General features: G+C 34.8%; 1 protein-coding gene across 22 annotated transcripts in view; it reads left to right on the forward strand.

Annotated features, from left to right (window-relative positions):
* The window catches only part of LOC306875475 (receptor-type tyrosine-protein phosphatase C-like), a 30,676-nt gene extending 10,549 nt beyond the window's left edge, over nucleotides 1-20,127 (forward strand). For 3 of the 22 annotated variants that reach the window (XM_079426079.1, XM_079426061.1, XM_079426063.1), the window contains 32 exons: nucleotides 6,986-7,006; nucleotides 7,128-7,190; nucleotides 7,600-7,662; nucleotides 8,270-8,326; nucleotides 8,429-8,539; nucleotides 8,645-8,662; nucleotides 8,773-9,009; nucleotides 9,304-9,507; nucleotides 10,003-10,107; nucleotides 10,239-10,370; nucleotides 10,722-10,871; nucleotides 11,019-11,168; nucleotides 11,431-11,645; nucleotides 11,751-11,811; nucleotides 12,235-12,337; nucleotides 12,437-12,468; nucleotides 12,556-12,659; nucleotides 12,748-12,838; nucleotides 12,943-13,010; nucleotides 13,198-13,234; nucleotides 13,460-13,557; nucleotides 13,674-13,799; nucleotides 13,880-14,037; nucleotides 14,152-14,287; nucleotides 15,607-15,753; nucleotides 15,870-15,960; nucleotides 16,118-16,242; nucleotides 16,385-16,519; nucleotides 16,881-17,003; nucleotides 17,100-17,266; nucleotides 17,345-17,480; nucleotides 18,545-20,127. In XM_079426079.1, coding sequence (XP_079282205.1) covers nucleotides 6,986-7,006; nucleotides 7,128-7,190; nucleotides 7,600-7,662; nucleotides 8,270-8,326; nucleotides 8,429-8,539; nucleotides 8,645-8,662; nucleotides 8,773-9,009; nucleotides 9,304-9,507; nucleotides 10,003-10,107; nucleotides 10,239-10,370; nucleotides 10,722-10,871; nucleotides 11,019-11,168; nucleotides 11,431-11,645; nucleotides 11,751-11,811; nucleotides 12,235-12,337; nucleotides 12,437-12,468; nucleotides 12,556-12,659; nucleotides 12,748-12,838; nucleotides 12,943-13,010; nucleotides 13,198-13,234; nucleotides 13,460-13,557; nucleotides 13,674-13,799; nucleotides 13,880-14,037; nucleotides 14,152-14,287; nucleotides 15,607-15,753; nucleotides 15,870-15,960; nucleotides 16,118-16,242; nucleotides 16,385-16,519; nucleotides 16,881-17,003; nucleotides 17,100-17,266; nucleotides 17,345-17,480; nucleotides 18,545-18,865 — 3,785 coding nt within the window. In that variant the 3' untranslated portion in view covers nucleotides 18,866-20,127. Of the gene's footprint in view, nucleotides 1-6,368; nucleotides 6,459-6,985; nucleotides 7,007-7,127; nucleotides 7,191-7,599; nucleotides 7,663-8,269; nucleotides 8,327-8,428; nucleotides 8,540-8,644; nucleotides 8,682-8,726; nucleotides 9,010-9,303; nucleotides 9,508-10,002; nucleotides 10,108-10,238; nucleotides 10,371-10,721; nucleotides 10,872-11,018; nucleotides 11,169-11,430; nucleotides 11,646-11,750; nucleotides 11,812-12,234; nucleotides 12,338-12,436; nucleotides 12,469-12,555; nucleotides 12,660-12,747; nucleotides 12,839-12,942; nucleotides 13,011-13,197; nucleotides 13,235-13,459; nucleotides 13,558-13,673; nucleotides 13,800-13,879; nucleotides 14,038-14,151; nucleotides 14,288-15,606; nucleotides 15,754-15,869; nucleotides 15,961-16,117; nucleotides 16,243-16,384; nucleotides 16,520-16,880; nucleotides 17,004-17,099; nucleotides 17,267-17,344; nucleotides 17,481-18,544 lie in introns of all 22 variants that reach the window. The other 19 variants (XM_079426066.1, XM_079426067.1, XM_079426072.1 and 16 more) reach the window with 15 other exon arrangements.
* Nucleotides 20,128-21,195: the final 1,068 nt, after the last annotated feature.

The following is a 21,195-nucleotide window of genomic DNA, read 5'->3' on the forward strand; positions in this document are numbered from 1 at the left end:
ACTGTACATACAACAAGAAAATATCATTTCTTGGCTGTACAAGTTGGTTTTGTATATACTGTACTTGGTCTTCCAGCAAATGTATATCCCATACTGTCTGGGCTACCTAAAATGAACTTGACTTTCCCTTTAGCATCAGGCCCCGCACCCACACACAAGGCTCCAGAAACCCTTAAATCACATGAGAACTGTACTGATTATCCTCTTTTGACATATTTTCATAGTCAGTGTTTTATAGTCGATCACAAGTAAAGATTTTCTAAAATGTCCTATTAAAATTCACATTTTTACAGTATTTAATATGGCTAATGCTTGTACATTATTTGCTGTTAAATATGAATTTATTAACATAAATTATAAATCATTTAGATTTTAAAAATTCATTCATATTTATATTGAAGTAACTGACATCATATTTCATGTTTTTATTCATATCTCTTAAAAAAAGGTAGCACTTTAGTATAGGGACCAATTCTCACTATTAACTAGTTGCCTATTAGCATGTGTATTATTAACATATTGGCTGTTAATTAGTGCTTATAATGCACACATGAATGCCTTATTCTGCACGATCATACTTTATATTCTCTAATGCACCCCAAACCTAATGCGTATAAATAGCACGGCAAAAAAAATGTGATACGCATTTCTCGCGTTCATATCATATGAAATTTGTTGGAGTGCATGATACGCATCTACCCCACAACCCTTTGTTACCCCACCTATTGTTATGTGTATGTGTCTTCTCAGTTTCCTGTTTGCCCTTATTTGGTTTTGTTCCGATTCTTCTCATTAGTTCTTCATTAGTTAATCATCGTTAAGTCTAATTACCTGTGTTTCTCATTTGCTCATTAGTGTGTATGTCTTTATAAGCCGTTAGTTTCTTGAGTTTCATTGTCCTGTCTTAAATGTAATATTGTTTGGAAAAACACTGTCTACTCTCTACTCCTTGAGATTAAATCTATTTACTGCAAGTTCTGCCTCTGTCATCTTCTAAGAGACATTACGTTACATCCATCGCATAGCATATACATGCCAAAGTCCATTTTTGCGTCTCAATACCACAAGTTTTCATTTTTATTTGCCATACTTATTTATACGCACTTTCATGAGATCGGGTAGCAGGACAACTACCATACTAACTATTAATAAACAGAAAATTAGGAGTTTACTGAGGCAAAAGTCATGGTTAATAGTTAGTTAATAGTGAGAATTAGTCCCTAAACTGAAGTGTGACCAAAAAGGTTGTAAATGCTAAATATTTTGTTTGACAAAATACTCATTATCAAATAGGGAGCACTTCTAATCAGAAAGAGACTCGGACAAGCACATCAATCTCACCCTCACGCACCGCTATACAACAACACAACACAGACACCACAGGTAAAAGTGTATTTTATATTATATTTAATGTTTTTTTTTGTTTTTTGTAAATGTGAAAAAGTATGAGAAACATTTCATTTGATCAAATACTCATCATATAGGGAGCACTTCTAATCAGAAAGAGACTCGGACAAGCACATCAATCTCACCCTCACGCATCACTATACAACAACACAACACAGACACCACAGGTAAAAGTGTATTTTACATTATATTTAATGTTTTTGGGGGGGGTTTTGTAAATGTGAAAAAGTATGAGATAAATATTTCATTTGAACAAATACACGTAGGGAGCACTTCTAATCAGAAAGAGACTCAGTCAAGCACATCAATCTCACCCTCACGCATCACTATACAACAACACAACACAGACACCACAGGTAAAAGTGTATTTTACATTATATTTAATGTTTTTGGGGGGGGTTTTGTAAATGTGAAAAAGTATGAGATAAATATTTCATTTGAACAAATACACGTAGGGAGCACTTCTAATCAGAAAGAGACTCAGTCAAGCACATCAATCTCACCCTCACGCATCACTATACAACAACACAACACAGACACCACAGGTAAAAGTGTATTTTACATTATATTTATTTTTTTTTGGGGGGGGGGGGGGGTTGTAAATGTGAAAAAGTATGAGATAAACATTTAATTTGATCAAATACTCGTAGGGAGCACTTCTAATCAGAAAGAGACTCAGTCAAGCACATCAATCTCACCCACACGCATCACTATACAACAACACAACACAGACACCACAGGTAAAAGTGTATTTTACATTATATTTATTTTTTTTTGGGGGGGGGGGGTTGTAAATGTGAAAAAGTATGAGATAAACATTTAATTTGATCAAATACTCGTAGGGAGCACTTCTAATCAGAAAGAGACTCAGTCAAGCACATCAATCTCACCCTCACGCATCACTATACAACAACACAACACAGACACCACAGGTAAAAGTGTATTTTACATTATATTTTTATTTTATTTTTTTGGGGGGGGGGGGGGTTGTAAATGTGAAAAAGTATGAGATAAACATTTCATTTGAACAAATACACGTAGGGAGCACTTCTAATCAGAAAGAGACTCAGTCAAGCACATCAATCTCACCCTCACGCACCTCTGTACAACAACACAACACAGACACCACAGGTAAAAGTGTATTTTACATTATATTTAATGTTTTTATGTCATATCTGTGATAAACGTTTGAGATATACATTTGATTTGATCAAATACTCATCATATAGGGAGAACTTCTAATCAGAAAGAGACTCGGACAAGCACATCAATCTCACCCTCACGCATCACTATACAACAACACAACACAGACACCACAGGTAAAAGTGTATTTTACATTATATTTAATGTTTTTATGTCATATCTGTGATAAACGTTTGAGATATACATTTGATTTGATCAAATACTCATCATATAGGGAGAACTTCTAATCAGAAAGAGACTCGGACAAGCACATCAATCTCACCCTCACGCATCACTATACAACAACACAACACAGACACCACAGGTAAAAGTGTATTTTACATTATATTTAATGTTTTTGGGGGGGGTTTTGTAAATGTGAAAAAGTATGAGATAAATATTTAATTTGAACAAATACACGTAGGGAGCACTTCTAATCAGAAAGAGACTCAGTCAAGCACATCAATCTCACCCTCACGCATCACTATACAACAACACAACACAGACACCACAGGTAAAAGTGTATTTTACATTATATTTAATGTTTTTGGGGGGGTTTTGTAAATGTGAAAAAGTATGAGATAAATATTTAATTTGAACAAATACACGTAGGGAGCACTTCTAATCAGAAAGAGACTCAGACAAGCACATCAATCTCACCCTCACGCATCACTATACAACAACACAACACAGACACCACAGGTAAAAGTGTATTTTACATTATATTTAATGTTTTTGGGGGGGGTTTTGTAAATGTGAAAAAGTATGAGATAAATATTTAATTTGAACAAATACACGTAGGGAGCACTTCTAATCAGAAAGAGACTCAGACAAGCACATCAATCTCACCCTCACGCATCACTATACAACAACACAACACAGAAACCACAGGTAAAAGTGTATTTTACATTATATATTTTTTTTTTTGGGGGGGGGGGGGGGTTGTAAATGTGAAAAAGTATGAGATAAACATTTAATTTGATCAAATACTCGTAGGGAGCACTTCTAATCAGAAAGAGACTCAGTCAAGCACATCAATCTCACCCTCACGCATCACTATACAACAACACAACACAGACACCACAGGTAAAAGTGTATTTTACATTATATTTAATGTTTTTGGGGGGGGTTTTGTAAATGTGAAAAAGTATGAGATAAATATTTCATTTGAACAAATACACGTAGGGAGCACTTCTAATCAGAAAGAGACTCAGTCAAGCACATCAATCTCACCCTCACGCATCACTATACAACAACACAACACAGACACCACAGGTAAAAGTGTATTTTACATTATATTTATTTCTTTTTGGGGGGGGGGGGGGGGGGTTGTAAATGTGAAAAAGTATGAGATAAACATTTCATTTGAACAAATACACGTAGAGAGCACTTCTAATCAGAAAGAGACTCAGTCAAGCACATCAATCTCACCCTCACGCACCACTATACAACAACACAACACAGACACCACAGGTAAAAGTGTATTTTACATTATATTTAATGTTTTTGGGGGGGGTTTTGTAAATGTGAAAAAGTATGAGATAAATATTTCATTTGAACAAATACACGTAGGGAGCACTTCTAATCAGAAAGAGACTCAGTCAAGCACATCAATCTCACCCTCACGCATCACTATACAACAACACAACACAGACACCACAGGTAAAAGTGTATTTTACATTATATTTATTTTTTTTGGGGGGGGGGGGGTTGTAAATGTGAAAAAGTATGAGATAAACATTTAATTTGATCAAATACTCGTAGGGAGCACTTCTAATCAGAAAGAGACTCAGTCAAGCACATCAATCTCACCCTCACGCATCACTATACAACAACACAACACAGACACCACAGGTAAAAGTGTATTTTACATTATATTTTTTTTTTTTTGGGGGGGGGGGGTTGTAAATGTGAAAAAGTATGAGATAAACATTTCATTTGAACAAATACACGTAGGGAGCACTTCTAATCAGAAAGAGACTCAGTCAAGCACATCAATCTCACCCTCACGCATCACTATACAACAACACAACACAGACACCACAGGTAAAAGTGTATTTTACATTATATTTATTTTTTTTTGGGGGGGGGGGGTTGTAAATGTGAAAAAGTATGAGATAAACATTTAATTTGATCAAATACTCGTAGGGAGCACTTCTAATCAGAAAGAGACTCAGTCAAGCACATCAATCTCACCCTCACGCATCACTATACAACAACACAACACAGACACCACAGGTAAAAGTGTATTTTATATTATATTTAATGTTTTTTGGGGGTTTTTTTGTAAATATGAAAAAGTATAAGATAAACATTTCATTTGATCAAATACTCATCATATAGGGAGCACTTCTAATCAGAAAGAGACTCGGACAAGCACATCAATCTTACCCTCACGCACCACTATACAACAACACAACACAGACACCACAGGTAAAAGTGTATTTTACATTATATTTAATGTTTTTATTTCATATCTGTGATAAAAGTTTAAGATATACATTTGATTTGATCAAATACTCATCATATAGGGAGCACTTCTAATCAGAAAGAGACTCGGACAAGCACATCAATCTCACCCTCACGCACCACTATACAACAACACAACACAGATACTGCAGGTAACTGTATTTTACATTATATTTAATGTTTTTATCATTTATCAATTTATCAGTTTTTCTTCAGTCTATAACATGGAAATAAATGAACATATTTTTGAGCTTACGCAGTTTATGGTAATAATTTAGAGGTCGACCGATAGTGGACCACATTGACCGATGCCTATTAATCAACCGATAGTTTTTTAAAATGGATACTGAACAAAAACTGAAATAGTGGTCTATTAAAAAACAAACAAACAACAACAACAAAAATTGTATACTGAACCATATTTATTATACATTGACGGTTAAAGTTAGTTCATATTTCATTAACTAATGTTAAAGCAACTTCAAAATGTAATAATTTATTAGTAAATGTTGAAATTAATACTCTAAACATCTACATATAGCACTGAAATGACATACATGTGAATATTAAATGTATACCCTCTCACTTTAATTGCTTCTATTCTAGAGCACTTGTGATTATCTAATCAAAATAACAAGGTGTGTTAGATGCACACCATGCAAAAGTGCAGCGCTGCGTCTAGGAGAACTCAAATAGATGGTAACAATCATGGCATTAAACATTTGGGTTGGTCTTGCGTGTTTTGGTCACATTGTTTTAACCACTTGAGGTGCTGCTAATGTTTGCGTCCTCTCAGCCTTGATTGACGACTGATCGGCAAAACCAATATATCGGTCGACCTCTAATAATAATACATTTTGTATTGCCTTTTTTTAAACAATACAAAAATATGGTACTATGTTGGGTCATAGTGTGATGTCCAACCTTCTCAAACAGGATTATACAAGGGCCCAAATTATATTAAGTGTAAATAACTACTACTGTATGTAGGCTACTTGCATTTAAATTAATCATTTGATACAGTGCATTTATTGTATAATACAGTATGCTTTACTTTAATTTAATTCCTGTAATCTTTAATTAATTCCTGTAATTAATTACTTTAAAAATTCTGTGAAACCTGTTCCTAACCTGCCCTGTATCTCACCTGAACAGCAGCAAAAGTGTTTTGCAATACAACATGAACACAATAAGTACATTGTACCTAACATTTTATTTTAAACTTAAGTACACGCTGGTAGTTAAAGACACCAAATATAAAATGGGACCAGATGAACATTTTATTTGATCAAATAACGCTTATCTTTTAGGAAATGGTTCTGATTGTAAAAACCTGAATTGCACATCAATCTCACCCACACACACTGCCTTGCAACAACAAAACACCAGCACCACTACAGGTAACGCTGTTTTTACATTAAAATTAATGTTTTTTATTATTTTACCAATATGGAATTTTCTTTTATTTTTATTTTTTTATTTTAGAAGAAGAATTAGAACATTCAATGAACAGCACAGGTTACTTGTAGCTTGTAGCATTTTTAATGTAATCTGTAACAAACTGAATTTTTATTTTATTTTTTAGTAACTCCACAAATAGGTCTGGCCAAAATAAATGAGCATCATTGATCAGCATCATTACATCTGCCATTACTTTACAGTATTTGTTGAAATAACTGTTACAGTACTTAGCATGCTTCATCAGTTTCTAAATGCAGTCCTAAATGCCCCAAAATAAAATGTATCTAGACACATAATCATGCATAGCTAGGAAAGCAAAGTCTTTTTAAAAGCAGGAGAAAACGCTTCCTTTTGGCACAGAAGCAGTTCGCTCTGTTGAGTCTCAGAAATAAATCAGTGATTAAGCATTCAGTTGCACGATGTAATTCTGATAATTAATTTGGTTTTTATCTCACAATTTCCACAGATGCAGGAACAAGTGGTGCAGGTAAGTGTTGCTTTATTTCTGTTGTGCTGTTCCTAATTTGAACATATGGGTCAGAAAATATACTTCAGTGAAAACTTGACATGCTTAGATATTTCTTCATGCTGTCAATCTATCATTACAGTCCCTCAAACAAATCTCTCCATTCCCACCACTTCACCAAACACACCTGCAAATGCCACTGAAGGTAAAGCTGACATCAAACTCACACTCCTGCATTATTATACTCTCACACACAGTCTCTCATACTCTGACCTCCAGCATCCCATCATGCCATGCTGCACACAAATGTCACTGAGTACATTCAGTTGTACTGTGTGTTGTTGTTTTCATATTAAACATGTTTAAACAAGTTTCTAAAATAAAATAAACATATTTTAAAGGTAAACAGTTTTATACAGATTATTTAAATATTAAAAAATATCTCGCAAATGTCAAACAGTTTTAATTCATAGTTGTATATTTTGGTGCAAATTCATCTGTAATCAAACATTGCTAATGGTAATACTCATTACTCATTAATGTTTAATATTAATTAATTATTAGTAACTTGATATGCTTAGATATTGTTTCATGGTGTCCATCCATCATTACAGTCCCTCAGTCAAATCTCTCCACTCTCACCACTTCATCAATCACGCCTGCAAATGCCACTGAAGGTAAAGCTGACATCAAACTCACACTCCTGCATTATTATTCTCACACACTCTGACCCCCATCTTCCCATCATGCCATGCTACAAGCACACCATCTGAGCTATTTTATTTTATTGTTTTAAGCGTGAGAGAGACCCAAACAAACAATTTCACATTTTAGACTACTTATGATGCAACTGACGCGTGAATTATAGTGAGAGAGCTGTATATATTTCATTTAAATAAAGTCCCTCACACCTGTGTGCCGATCTACATTTTTTTTAGATGACCGTTCATTTCCTTATAGCCACACAATCTGTTATTATGTTCAGCAGCAATAAACCATTCGTGCAACCACTGTATGGTATAGTGATCAACTAGGAAAATTGTTCCTAGAACATGCGTTAAAATAATAGTACCTGTAATAATAATAATAATGTTAATACCTGTTGCAGACTTTACATTTCACACCTCCCATAAATGTTATTGTTGACGTCAAAGATTGTGCAGCTTCAGTTTAGTGCAAATTTATAATTGTGTAATTTACCATGGTTAATACTAGTTCAATATTTAATATATTTGTGAATTACATAAAGTTATGCTCAATACCATAAACTTGCATTTCCCTTAGAAACAGGCCGCTCACCCTCACACACTCTTACACAAACTTCACTAACACCAGGTCAAGGTAATGATTTGCTTCTTGAAGTGTGTTGTTTATTCGTTAATTGAACTTTGCAGTACTTCTTTAGTCTGATCAGCCAGTTTTAACTCTTTTATTGTTAACTAGCAGCTCAACCAAGTGCAAGAAATGACACCACCTCACCTCCAAACGCAACCACCATACCTCTCACCTCCACGCAACCCACCTCAACCTTACACACATTCACCAGCATCACGGGTAACACCACAACATTTGTGCTCTCTGATATAATTATTCATGTTTATTGAGAAAAAATATAGCTTGATTTATGATGATTAACTTTTTAATATGTGCTTTTCTCAGGTACCGCTAAAGACCCATGTGAGTATTTGCTTATATTGTGCCTGTTGTGTGAAGTCAAATTTGATTGTGTTGTTCAACACAGTTTGTTTGTTATGAATTTGTGAATGTTCACATGCACTTACACACAGGTCAATACAGCCTTTCGGAGAGTGTGAACGAAACCGTAGCTCAGGTGGTGAATATCAGTGGCTCTCAGCAAATTTACACAGTCAGAATAAAGGATAAGCACAATGAGATCCGTGCTGTGGAAATATCTAACCAAACTGACTGTGAAATTCCAATTGAATGGCTAAAACCATGCACTGTGTACACTGTCAGTGTGGATGACTGTAATCCCAGCGGAAACATCGCCTTTACTTCCAGTAGTAAGTGTGAAAAAGATTAAAACATACTGAAATAGACTCAGATGGGACGTATTTTACAGTGACCTCACACTTAAAAACGTCCAATTTGTTTACACTTAACAGATATTTTGTTGCATAATGCAATGCTTGTCATTTTTAAATGTGATTTTTAAGTCTCCAGATACTCTTTTGGGATTTTGCATTATTTAATTTGACAGTATAGAGAGCAGGTCTTTGAACTGTGTGTTTGTATTATGTTGCTGAATTTATATTGTCATATAATGTATATTTACATTTGTCTCAATGTTTGTACAGAAAATGGAGAAAAAGTTTCAAAAACTGCTGTGACAAGCGTGACTGATAATAACAGAATAACAGTGTGTTTGAAAGCAGTATTCACTGGTATTCAGTGGAATCTGGCTGAATGTGTTGAAATAACGGAGCTAAACTCTTGCGCATCCACACACACCGTTGTACTGGACACATGTAACTACACAATGAATGTTGCTCTGCCTCCAGGTTGGTATTTAATAAACTAAACAGATGTATCATTATTCAGTTTAGTTTTCAATGTGAAGAACTATTTTTACAGCTATAGAATATTTAAGCACTATCACGCTCACATCGATGCTGTTGAATTAGCTCTTTCTTCAGTTCATGAGTGTGAATTTGAATTGGTCTCAACACACTGGAGGCATAATTGGAATTTGAATTACATTAATTGCTCATTTAATGTATTAATATAATGATATACATTAAAAATGTTGATAGACGACATTTCAAACACTGATTATTAGTATCTGTTTCTGGAAATCATGTTATGTATATCCAAAAAAAAAAAAAAAAAGATGAACAGAACAGTTATACATGAATTCATGCCCTTTTGATTTTATTTGAAGTAGAATTTATTTAAATGGAGTCAGTTATAATGTCCTGGCGTTTGTAGTTGTGCATGTAAGCTGTGATCTGAGACATTTGACCTCTGTTTTTAGCAACTGAATGTTTCTGTTTCAGTCAAACCTGAAATACGGTTCAATAGAACTATTCCCTCTCAGTTTGAATGGACTAATAAACCAGCCCGATGTAATGATACACTTAAAGTCGTTTGCACTCATGGCAGTAAGTAATGCAAATGTTTCCATGACACTGTAAATATATCACTAAATTTTTTCTTCTTTTCAAATTGCAGCATCACAAATACTTTGATTATTAAACAGATGATTAATGATTTTTTCTTCTTTCTTCGTCAGATAGGAAAGAAAATTATAATTTAACTGATACAGTGTTATTATCACTCAATGAACAGTATACCTGCACTGGACAATACCCTTATGAGAATCAAATCATCAAGAGTCATAATCTCTCCTTTCAAATACCATGTGGTGAGTTGCTAATTAATAAGGTCTAGCAAAACGTTTTTTATTAGCTTGCATTCTACCCTAAAAAGTAAACTCTGAAGACACATTTAAAACTCTTTACATTAAATTATATAATAGAATATTAAACACTTAAAAGGTTTTCATGGTTATACTGTAATGTCTTTGGTTTCCTCTCTTTACAAGTTTATCACTTCTGCTCTTGATTTGTTCGTCACTCTACCTTGTCCCACTTTGCAATCCAAATAAGACGACTGTAATTTTTTTGTATTATGGACAGGGTCTTTTAGGCAGTTGATTATGAATTGTGAAGATTTGTTTTGCTTCATTTCTGAGTTCTATTTTTCTTTCTTACAGATAAGCAAAAGAAAGGGCAATTTCAATCCAGATCCAGCACCTCATTGGAAATCTCCTGGAATTCACTCGAGGGAGATCAATGCTCCGGGATTCAATGGAAAAGATATTCAGCCAGCTGCAAACTCCGTGATAGTGGTGTATACAGTCATCGTAAGAGCTCACACTTTCCTGTTGTTTTACCAATACAGCATCATTGAAATTATCATCAGCACATTATCTGTAAAAATACTCCAAGGTCTTTTATGATATTAGTAATAGATGGTTAATGTTTTATTCCGGTATGTTTTGTCTTTTCAGCGAGGATCTGTGGACCAAACAGTGGCACTAGTACAGTCTGCAGTATTACAGGATTATTGCCGTATAAAAATTATACATGCAGTATTACTGGAACAGTCAAAGAAAAAGATTATGAAATTTACAGCGGTGACATTGCAACACTTTCTGACAGTAAGTTTTTTTTTTTTTTTTTTTTCCTAGATCCCTTCCCTCTGTCATTCTTCATTTTGCAGTTATTTTCTGGATATTAAGATTTACCCCCATGCATTTTCTATCTGTAATATGTGTTGTTAATCTTTACAGTCATTTAACACAATATCTAATCAGGTTACTGCTGAATGTAATTTTCATAAATGCTGCAATTAAATGCTAATTGTGTGTAAATGATATGCCATTGTTTGTCTAAAATGTTTTGTTTCATTCTGTTTGATAGAGCCCATTTTCCAATCAGAAATTGAAGTACATCACCCTACTCACAATTCTCTTGAAATAAAATGTGAAAACAAGGGACCAAAGATAGTCTGGAATGGAGGGGATGGAAAATTCACAGCTCAAATCAAATACAATGGAGAAACTACTGCATATTCACAGAAAAAATGCTTGTTTACATTTGCAGATCTTAAGTACCTTACAACATATGATGTTACGGTATTTGAATCCCACCTAATGTCTTTCAGCATCTGTCATTCATTAAAGCCAAAGAGTCATGTGTTGGAATTACAGTGTTTCACGGTTCACATTTATTCATTTCAGATTACAGCCAACAATACAGAGGGAAATTCAACTAGCATTACTTCTGAAGCTACTACTAAATGTAAGAACAACCTTTTCTTGTTCCAGCCCAACTAGAGGAGATGTTTGCCCATTCAATTAAATACAATCATTTTTACGTCTTATATGTTTCATCTTTCTCAAAGTGCTTTAAGGGTGCTCTCAGTTATTCATTAAATTATTATTATTATTATTTCGTTTTACAATGGTCAATAATACATCAAATAAAACATTGGCCAGTATTTAAATATTGAGAAGCAAGCTCATTGGCTCATGATTTTTAACATTATTGAAAAAAATAATTGTTATGCTACTGATATGACTACATCTCATTTAAGTGTACATGATTCTAAACATATTCACTTCTTTGTGCAAAACGTTTTATTGAGGAAACAATTGAATGAACAAAAATACTGTAAGCAGTTTATTCAGCCTAATTTAATCTGTAAATATTTTACTTCCTCAGACAATGACAAGGCTCTCATTGGATTCTTCGTGTTTCTAATCATTATGACATTAGCAGCGCTCCTCTTCGTGCTCTTCAAATTGTACCTTCTCAAAAGAAAGCGGTCAGTGTCACAGTTTCTCCCAGCTGCCCTCTGAACTCTGTTATCACAATGTTTTCTGTAAATGTTCATCAATGTTTCTGATGGGCTTTCTCACCACAGGACTGCTGAGGATGAAGAGATTCTTCTCACACGTATGTTATTCACTCCTATCAGTCAATTCAGTGCATTCCAAAAGTAAGTTAAACTGCTTTCAGAGTCTGATGTTTCATGTCCTCCAGCAGAACCTCTGCGCAGAGTTGAGCCCATCTATGCCGACGGTTTAATAGATGCTTACAAGAGCAAGATCGCTGACGAGGGCCGTCTGTTTATGGACGAGTTTCAGGTGATTCTCTAGATACCATAAATTTGCAGAAGCTACATTTACTGTTTAAATATAATGAGAAATACATTCAGATTCTGTTTCTCCCCAGAGCATTCCCCGCATTTTCTCCAATTATACAATTAAAGAAGCGAAGAAACCGGAAAACCAGTCCAAGAACCGCTACGTTGACATTCTGCCTTGTAAATATCACTCCAGTTTTCATGAAGAAATCGTTTTAAACAATTCCTTGTGTAGTTTTCATATTTTAATCAGAGAATTTATAGTTTTGTGCATGAATTCGCAGATGACTATAATCGGGTTACTCTTTCAACTGGAGGTGAAGATGAATACATCAATGCCAGCTTTATCGAGGTAGGGGTCATTTATCCTCTAGCTATATATAATGCTTGTTTACCTCAACTAATTTTAATATAACTTTATTAATGGACGTCATTTTTAAATCAAATTTAAATAGCATACTTAATATTTCAATTAAATAATATTTATTTATATATTTAATTAATTTTGAACATGTACTATAACTCTTTAACCCTTACAGGGATATCAAGAGCCAAAGAAATACATTGCAGCCCAAGGTAAAAATCCTCTTATTAAATGGATGGTTATGATTCTAAATTGTGATTGGCTGAGCCACATTTAAAGCGACCACTAAATGCACACTTTTACCCAACATTCTATATTACTGTTGCCTGACAACCATCAAAATTGTGGCAGAATTGTTTACACCAACAATTAAGGTTATTAAAAATGACAATGAACTAAGTTTCTAGATTTCAGTTTTTGTTGGGCGTGTTTTCCAGGACCCAAGGATGAGACTGTTTGTGAATTCTGGCAAATGGTTTGGGAGCAAAAGTCATCCATTATTGTCATGGTCACCCGTTGTGAGGAAGGCAACAAGGTTGTGTTTGGTCCAATGTTGTTGTACAATTATTTGTAGTATTTATTCATGTTTTTGTCCTTTTTATTAGTTATTTGTTAATTATTTCCACTGACTGTTGATGTTTGTCCTCTCAGATCAAATGCGCTCAGTACTGGCCATTTCTGGACAGAGAGACTGAGATTTTTGACGATTTTGTGGTGAAAATCCGATCTGAGCAACACTGCCCTGATTATATCATTCGTCATCTGACCTTGACTAATGTAAGTGTGTGTGGTCCACTTTTTCTTATGTGCTTCATTCCAATGGTTTTGACTTAATGTGTGCATGTGTGTGTGTACAGAAGGGAGAGAAGGCCTCAGAAAGAGAAGTCACTCATATCCAGTTCATTAGCTGGCCTGACCATGGTGTGCCTGGAGACCCCAGTCTGCTTCTGAAGCTCAGGAGAAGAGTCAACTCCTTCAACAACTTCTTCAGTGGCCCGATTGTGGTCCACTGCAGGTAAGACAGGGCTGTAGAGATTATTATGTGCATTTGGTATCAAAAAAGGGCATTGACTAAAGGGTCATTTGGAGTGGATAAAGCTTAATGTGAATGTTGTTGTGTCTTCTATAGTGCAGGGGTCGGCCGCACAGGAACATATATCAGCATTGATGCAATGATTGAATCTCTCGAGGCAGAGGGCAAAATGGACATCTATGGATTCGTAGCAAAACTACGTCGCCAGCGTTGCCTCATGGTTCAAGTGGAGGTGATTTGCTTTTATTCACTGATTTATTGTTAATCAATTTGGTAAAACCAAATTTGTAGAAGGTATTATTAAAAAGCCCAATTTGTTATACACTAACCATTTTCAAAATCTTTTATTTATAATTAATGATGCTAATAATTTTGTTAACAATTTAAAAATGTATTTGACAATTTATTTAAAATGTTTAAAGTGCCCCTATTATGGATTTTTAAAAATGCCCTTTCATGTAGTGTGTAACACAGCTCTAAGTGAATGAAAACATCCTGCAAAGTTTTAAATCTGAAAGTGCACCGTGTATAAAGTTATTGTCTCTCAAAAGAAAGAGTCGACTCTGAATCATTGAAACGAGTTGTTTTTAAAATGAATCCCAAGCCCTATCATGTTGACGTCAATGTGAAACATTAGCATATTGTTCGCCCACTTGTTGCGCACGCAGACCTTGGGAAAACTTGATTTTCTCATTGAATGAAAATGCAAATTCATTCTTTGCCACTAGGTGACACTTTTGGAGCGTTAAAAGCTCACAAACATTGCTTTAAATTAAATCGACCAATCACCGCAGATTAGCATCACACAAAGGCGATTCATTTGAAAAAATTAATGGTTGAGCGAATTGTTTGGGAGTCGTTGAGCAAATAAGGTAAAGATAAATACATATTATAAGAAAACAAAAGTGTTTTTTGACCTTGCATGCATGTCAACCTGTTGTGGGGGACTCCCAAAACCAAATATGAACGTTTCATAACCCATAATAGGGGCACTTTAAATATTTATTTAGTTATTTAATTTTAAGTAATTTATTTAATTAAAATTACCAATAATTGGTCATGGATTTTTAGTCATTTAACATTCATAAACATTTTAAAATACCTATGTGAAATTTCAATGTCAAACATTTTGTAGTATTTAGAATTTACATGTTTTTACATTTACATTTTCTTGTGTTCATATAAATGTAAATTAAACCTATGGATGTTAAAATATATCTTAAATATAAATTTTAAAATCTTACATATAAGTGTGAAATATAAGCATGAGCTAAATATGCAAAAATCATATTTTAACATCCTTAAAATTTACATTTTAATTGAAAATTAATTGAACATTTATATTTTTGTATAATTATTAAGCCATAAATACATTAAAAAAATTATAATAATATTTTGTTCCTTAGTGTGACCGAATCTGGCCAAGTAGCACCCATTATTTTATTTTTAAAACTTTGGATTGTTTTGACAAAAAATTATGTTGTAACACCCTTTATTTTACATTTGTTGGATATGTTTATACACATTTAATTGTGTTGTTGATTGTGACAGACCCAGTACATACTGATCCACACTGCTCTGATTGAGTACAACCAATTTGGAGATACAGAGGTCTCACTGTCTGAATTCCACTCAGCGCTCAACACCCTCAGACAGAAAGATGGCAGTGACCCCAGTTTGCTCGAAATTGAGTTCCAGGTTTGTCTTCCCTCTTTGATTTTCAGCTGATTGTTTGTTAGGACACTGAAGTGTCCTATACTGTGTGTATCTGACTGTTAATGCAGCACATTTTCCCATTGCTTTCCTTTATGAAGAGACTGCCCAAATTTAAAAACTGGCGAACATTTAACACGGGAAGCAGCGAGGACAACAAGAAGAAAAACCGCTACTCAACTGTTATACCATGTCAGTGACCAACACCAACTTTATTAATCTGCAGATCTTGGTTTCAAGTGCATGTTACAAAACTACTGTATATACAGTATATAATATATAGACACAAATTAATTTATTCATTATAAATAAGCATCAGATGAGTTACCAATGAGCATTTCTGTTCCAGATGACTTTAATAGAGTCCTGTTTAGACTGGACATTGAGGGCAACCAGACCAGTGACCCTGAGGATGAGTATTCATCAGACGAGGAAGAAGAATCTAATGAATACATCAATGCCTCATTCATTCAGGTACAAAACTTGATTCTCTTGAATTTATATCATCTAATATATTGTTATTTTTTAATACAGTTATTAGAGTGGATGAGGAAATGTTTAACTGATTAAAACATGTAAATATGAATCAAATATGCTTGTTATTGCTTTCCAACAGGGCTACTGGTGTCACAAGAGTCTGATTGCAGCACAAGGGCCTTTACCAAACACAACGGCAGAGTTCCTGCTCATGCTGTACCAGCAACAAACTAAAACACTGGTCATGCTCACAGACTGCCAAGAGGATGGCAAAGTAAGACCTCCCACAATAACACAGAGAGAGAGATGGATAGACAGACAGACAGATTGAGGCATAGACAGACAAGAAGTAAAACTAGACAGACAGACAGACAAACCGACAGCTAGATAGATAGATAGATAGATAGATAGATAGATAGATAGATAGATAGATAGATAGATAGATAGATAGATAGATAGATAGATAGATAGATAGATAGATAGATAGATATAGACAGACAGACAGACGGATAGATAGACGGATGGATGGATGGATTTATGGATGGATGGATGGATGGATGGATGGATGGATGGATGGATGGATGGCTGGCTGGATGGATGGTTTTTCAGGCCATATTTATTTTGTATTGTTTCAGGATTATTGCTGTCAGTATTGGGGAGATGAAAAGAAAACTTTTGGAGACATGGAAATTGAGGTAAAAAAGACAGAAAGCTTCCCAACATACGTGAGGCGGCGTCTGGAAATACAGTCCACGAAGGTAAGCAGAGTCCTTCTCCTCAGCATGAGGAGATACTTGAATATCTGTGACGTCATTATCTGCCGACATATGAATCCGTCTTGAATCCTGTAACAGAAGCAAGACGTCTTGGAGGTGGATCAGTACCAGTTCCTGAAATGGAGAGGCTGTGAGCTTCCGGAGAACCCTCAGGAGTTGATAGAGATGATAAGGGTCATCAGAGAGAACGGCAATTATGACAACAGCAGTATGAACCGGAACATCCCCATGGTGGTGCACTGCAAGTAAGTCCATCAACACTAGTTTACTTTTCCTGATGGAGATGGGTGGATGAATTGTTGGATTTTAAACTTTCATTTCAGCAATGGATCGTCACGTACCGGAATCTTCTGTGCCTTATGGAACATCTTGGACAGCGCATACACAGAGAAGCTAGTGGACATCTTCCAAGTAGTCAAAAACTTGCGCAAGGAGAGACAGGGGATGGTGGAAACAATCGTAAGTTCTTGCTTTGTTTATAAATACAGTAGATCTTGGTCAGGTTAGATGCCATATTGAATTTAACGCGGGTGAAATCAAGGTTGTGGGGGATAAATTTGCAGATTTACGATGGCACACACTGTATAAATATCCTAGCTCATGTATTTTTTCTCAACCCACAACTTTCAAAACTGTTTTATGATGTTTTCGTCGACTGAAAATTTTGTCAGCTGAAAAATTGAAATGTTGTTAACAGTACAACCCATTGAACGAACTCAGCTTCTATCCCTTACAGCCTTGTTTTCATTCCTGTCAAAAATGACATTTGGCAATACCCTGACTATAGAAGAGTGGAAAAAAAACTTCATCATCTTAATCTACTTTATATCTTACAACTACTATATCTTACAAAAAAAAAAAATTATTTCTTGCAATTGTGACTTTATTTTTCATTAATGAGATTAAAGAAAAATACTGATCTGTACCATTAAAAAAAAATTGTTTAGGGTTTCCATTGTTTTTGTATGATGTTTTATGACCCTTGGTTATCCTTTTCTATGATTTACACTATTAATATTTTAGCATGGACTAATTCAAACTTTGCTAGCCTTTGCTAAATGTGATCCTGGACCACAAAACGAGTTTCAAGTAGCATTGGTATATTTGTAGCAATAGCCAACACACTGTAATAATTATTGCTCAAAATAATCTATTTTCTTTTATGCCAGAAATCATTAGGATATTGACTAAAGATCATGTTCCATGAAGATAGTTTGTACATTTCCTAAATATTTCAAAACTTACTTTTTGATTAATAATATGCATTACTAAGGACTTAATTTGGACAACTGTATAGGCGACTTTCTCAATATTTATTGTTTGTTTGTTTTTTTTGCACCCTCAGATTCCAGATTTTCAAATAGTTGTATCTCGGCCAAATATCGTCCTATCCTAACAAACCATAGATCAATGGAATGCTTATTTATTCAGTTTTCATGTGACAAATCTCCCTTTATGGCTGATTTTGTGGTCGTAGTGTAGTTTGTAAATATAATGCTAAAGTACTTCTAAACTCTTCCCAGGAGCAGTACCAGTTCCTCTACACGGCTCTAGAGGGTGCTTTCCCGGTGCAAAACGGCACCGTAAAGACGCCACCTGCAAACGACACCACGCATGTCATCAACGAATCCACGGCGCTTCTCGATGGGCCCAACAGCATTCCCGCTGCTGAGCAGAAGGAGGCGGAAGAGAGCAAAGCCGCAGAGAGCAGTGACAAGACAGAGTTGTCTAGCAGTGTGCAGGAAGCCAAGGAGAGCAGCACCGCCGAGGCGCCACCAGCAGAGGGAGAGAAACCCAGCACAGAGGGCACCACAAACGGCCCTGCCGCCACCGTAGAGGTTTAAGCATTTTGGGGGCTAGAATGTTTTCGCTAATTTGACACCAAGTGTCAAGAAAAGATTTGGAAAAAATGCTTTTGATTTCTTGTTTTATTTTTAAGTTTTACTGTACATTAAATGTTAGAATTCGGGTTAAGCTCGTACTGATCCATTAAAACGCCTCAGGTTTGGGTTTTCTGTATAATTATGCTGTTTTGTGAAATCTGTGCATATTGATAATGTTTATTAACTTGTGTAAAGGATTTGCTTCATTATTTGATTTTTAGGCTATAAAATTGCGTTCTGAATGTATTGTAAAATAAGACCTTACAAACGATATTTCCTGGTTTTTATTGTTTTGTTTTGTTTCTTTTTTTTGTTTTTAGCTTGGAAACTGTATCAAAGCACATGCTTATTGCATCTAAATTTGTAACAACACGAGGGAGAGTAATTAATGACCGAATTTTCATTTTTGGGTGAACTATTCCTTTAAGATATAGGTTTAAAAATGGCTCTGAATTGAAAAGAATAGCAGAGTCCACACCACAACTATAACAATAATGGCACAAAGAGACAATATTGTTGGAATCACTTTCAGAATTATTTTCTTTCTCCATTTGATGAAAAATAAAAACATTAACAGCCAATCAGAATCCATCCTGCTTTAAAGAGCCTAAGCATTTGCAAATGGCAGGTGATAAAACTATGGTGCATGCTTATAATAAACATTATACTGCGTTGGTGTGGATGTTAGTATAGTTATCTTTACAGTTATCATTCTTGATGTAACATGAATTAAAGGGAGAGTAGGTGACTTGGTTCAAAAGCCTTTTTGTTATGCTGGTTGAAACTCTTCACATCCTGATAGCAATCACAAATTTAAGTAGTCTAAATGTATTTATAGGTATTTAAATCATCTGTGGAAGGTGTAGGACCATAACATGTTTGTCCAACCATATTCCTCAGTGCATTCAACCCTCCACCAAAGCAGTCTCTCATCATGTTGCTGGTTAGCTCCTGGTCTACCTGTGCATGGTCATGTGTTTTGGAGGAGGCATGTCTATGGAGAGTGACTTGCAGTATCTGAAATGTTTGTTGGACATGAGTGCTTTTATGTTCGAGAACTACCAAAATAAGGGCAAAGATGACTCGACTACAGGGCTGTATTCAAACTATATTGTTGTTTCTTTTTGTTTTTTGCCCCCCCCCCCCCAGATTCGCTTAATAAATGTTTCATTTTAAGCAGATGTAACTTAACAAAAACAGAATAAAGGAAAGCTTGAACAATACAGCTGTTGTGTTTTACCTCGCTATAAGCTTCAGACAGGTGAAATAAACACGAGCAAAAGCATGTCACTCGTGCTGATCCAGGTCAGACCCTCTTTATGGTTTTGTTAACCCATTTGTGTCCTCGTCAGGTGCATGATCCTGGCCTAGAAAATGTAAATGATGTCAAACCAGAAGAATAGGCCTAAAACGAGCATTTGTAATGCAAACATTAGCCACAAGATGGTGCTTGCTAACAAAGAAGCGAATACAGAGACACGTCCATCAAGCCAGTGTGTTTTTGGTAGGCTATGAATAAGAATAATAATATAAAATCAAATTTACCTTTTTTTATTATTATTATTTTATTCTTCTCTAGCCGTGAAGGCTATTTTCTGCAACCATGATGCGTGCGCATCCCGAATGTTTACAAACCTATAATTAGCCTATAGACATAAATTTTGAATTAACATTATGTTGGTGGTGATAGACTGGTATAAGGAAAACATTTAAGTTATTGTCACTATAGAGGTAGGCTATATATAATAAAAATTTATAATTATGTATATAATTTGTAGCTAAATGCAGAAATGCAAGTGTATTTTATTTTATAATTTGTTTTATTAAAAATAAACAATTACATACAACAAAATCTTTAAAAGTGTCAGAACAGAAAAAAATATGTCAGAAGCTGTTTTATTGACTGAAATTATGGTTTGTTGGCTGAGGTCTCCAAAAAACGATTTGTCTCACTTCATTTCATTTTCCCCTTTAAGTCAGTAAAAGAAACTGGGGCATCGGTGGCCCTGCAGTGGTTCAAGAGAGAGAAATAATTGTCTTCTCATAACACACTGGAATAAATAAATAAATATATTTTTGAAATCATATTTTTTTAGTCCCAAATCCAGAGGCCAATTGTGGGTGAATCGTGAAAGGAGAATTTAAAACTTACTATCTTTCTGTTTTTTATTTCTTAACCACTATCATTTAAAAAATGACACTATTTTTTTTTTGTTTTTGTTTTTATAGTTAGGTTTGGAAATAAAAATGACAATGTATCAGAATGGCACCTTTCACTGAAATTACCTAAT

This window comes from Barbus barbus, assembly GCF_936440315.1.
Source record: "Barbus barbus genome assembly, chromosome: 9".
Taxonomy (NCBI): domain Eukaryota; kingdom Metazoa; phylum Chordata; class Actinopteri; order Cypriniformes; family Cyprinidae; genus Barbus; species Barbus barbus.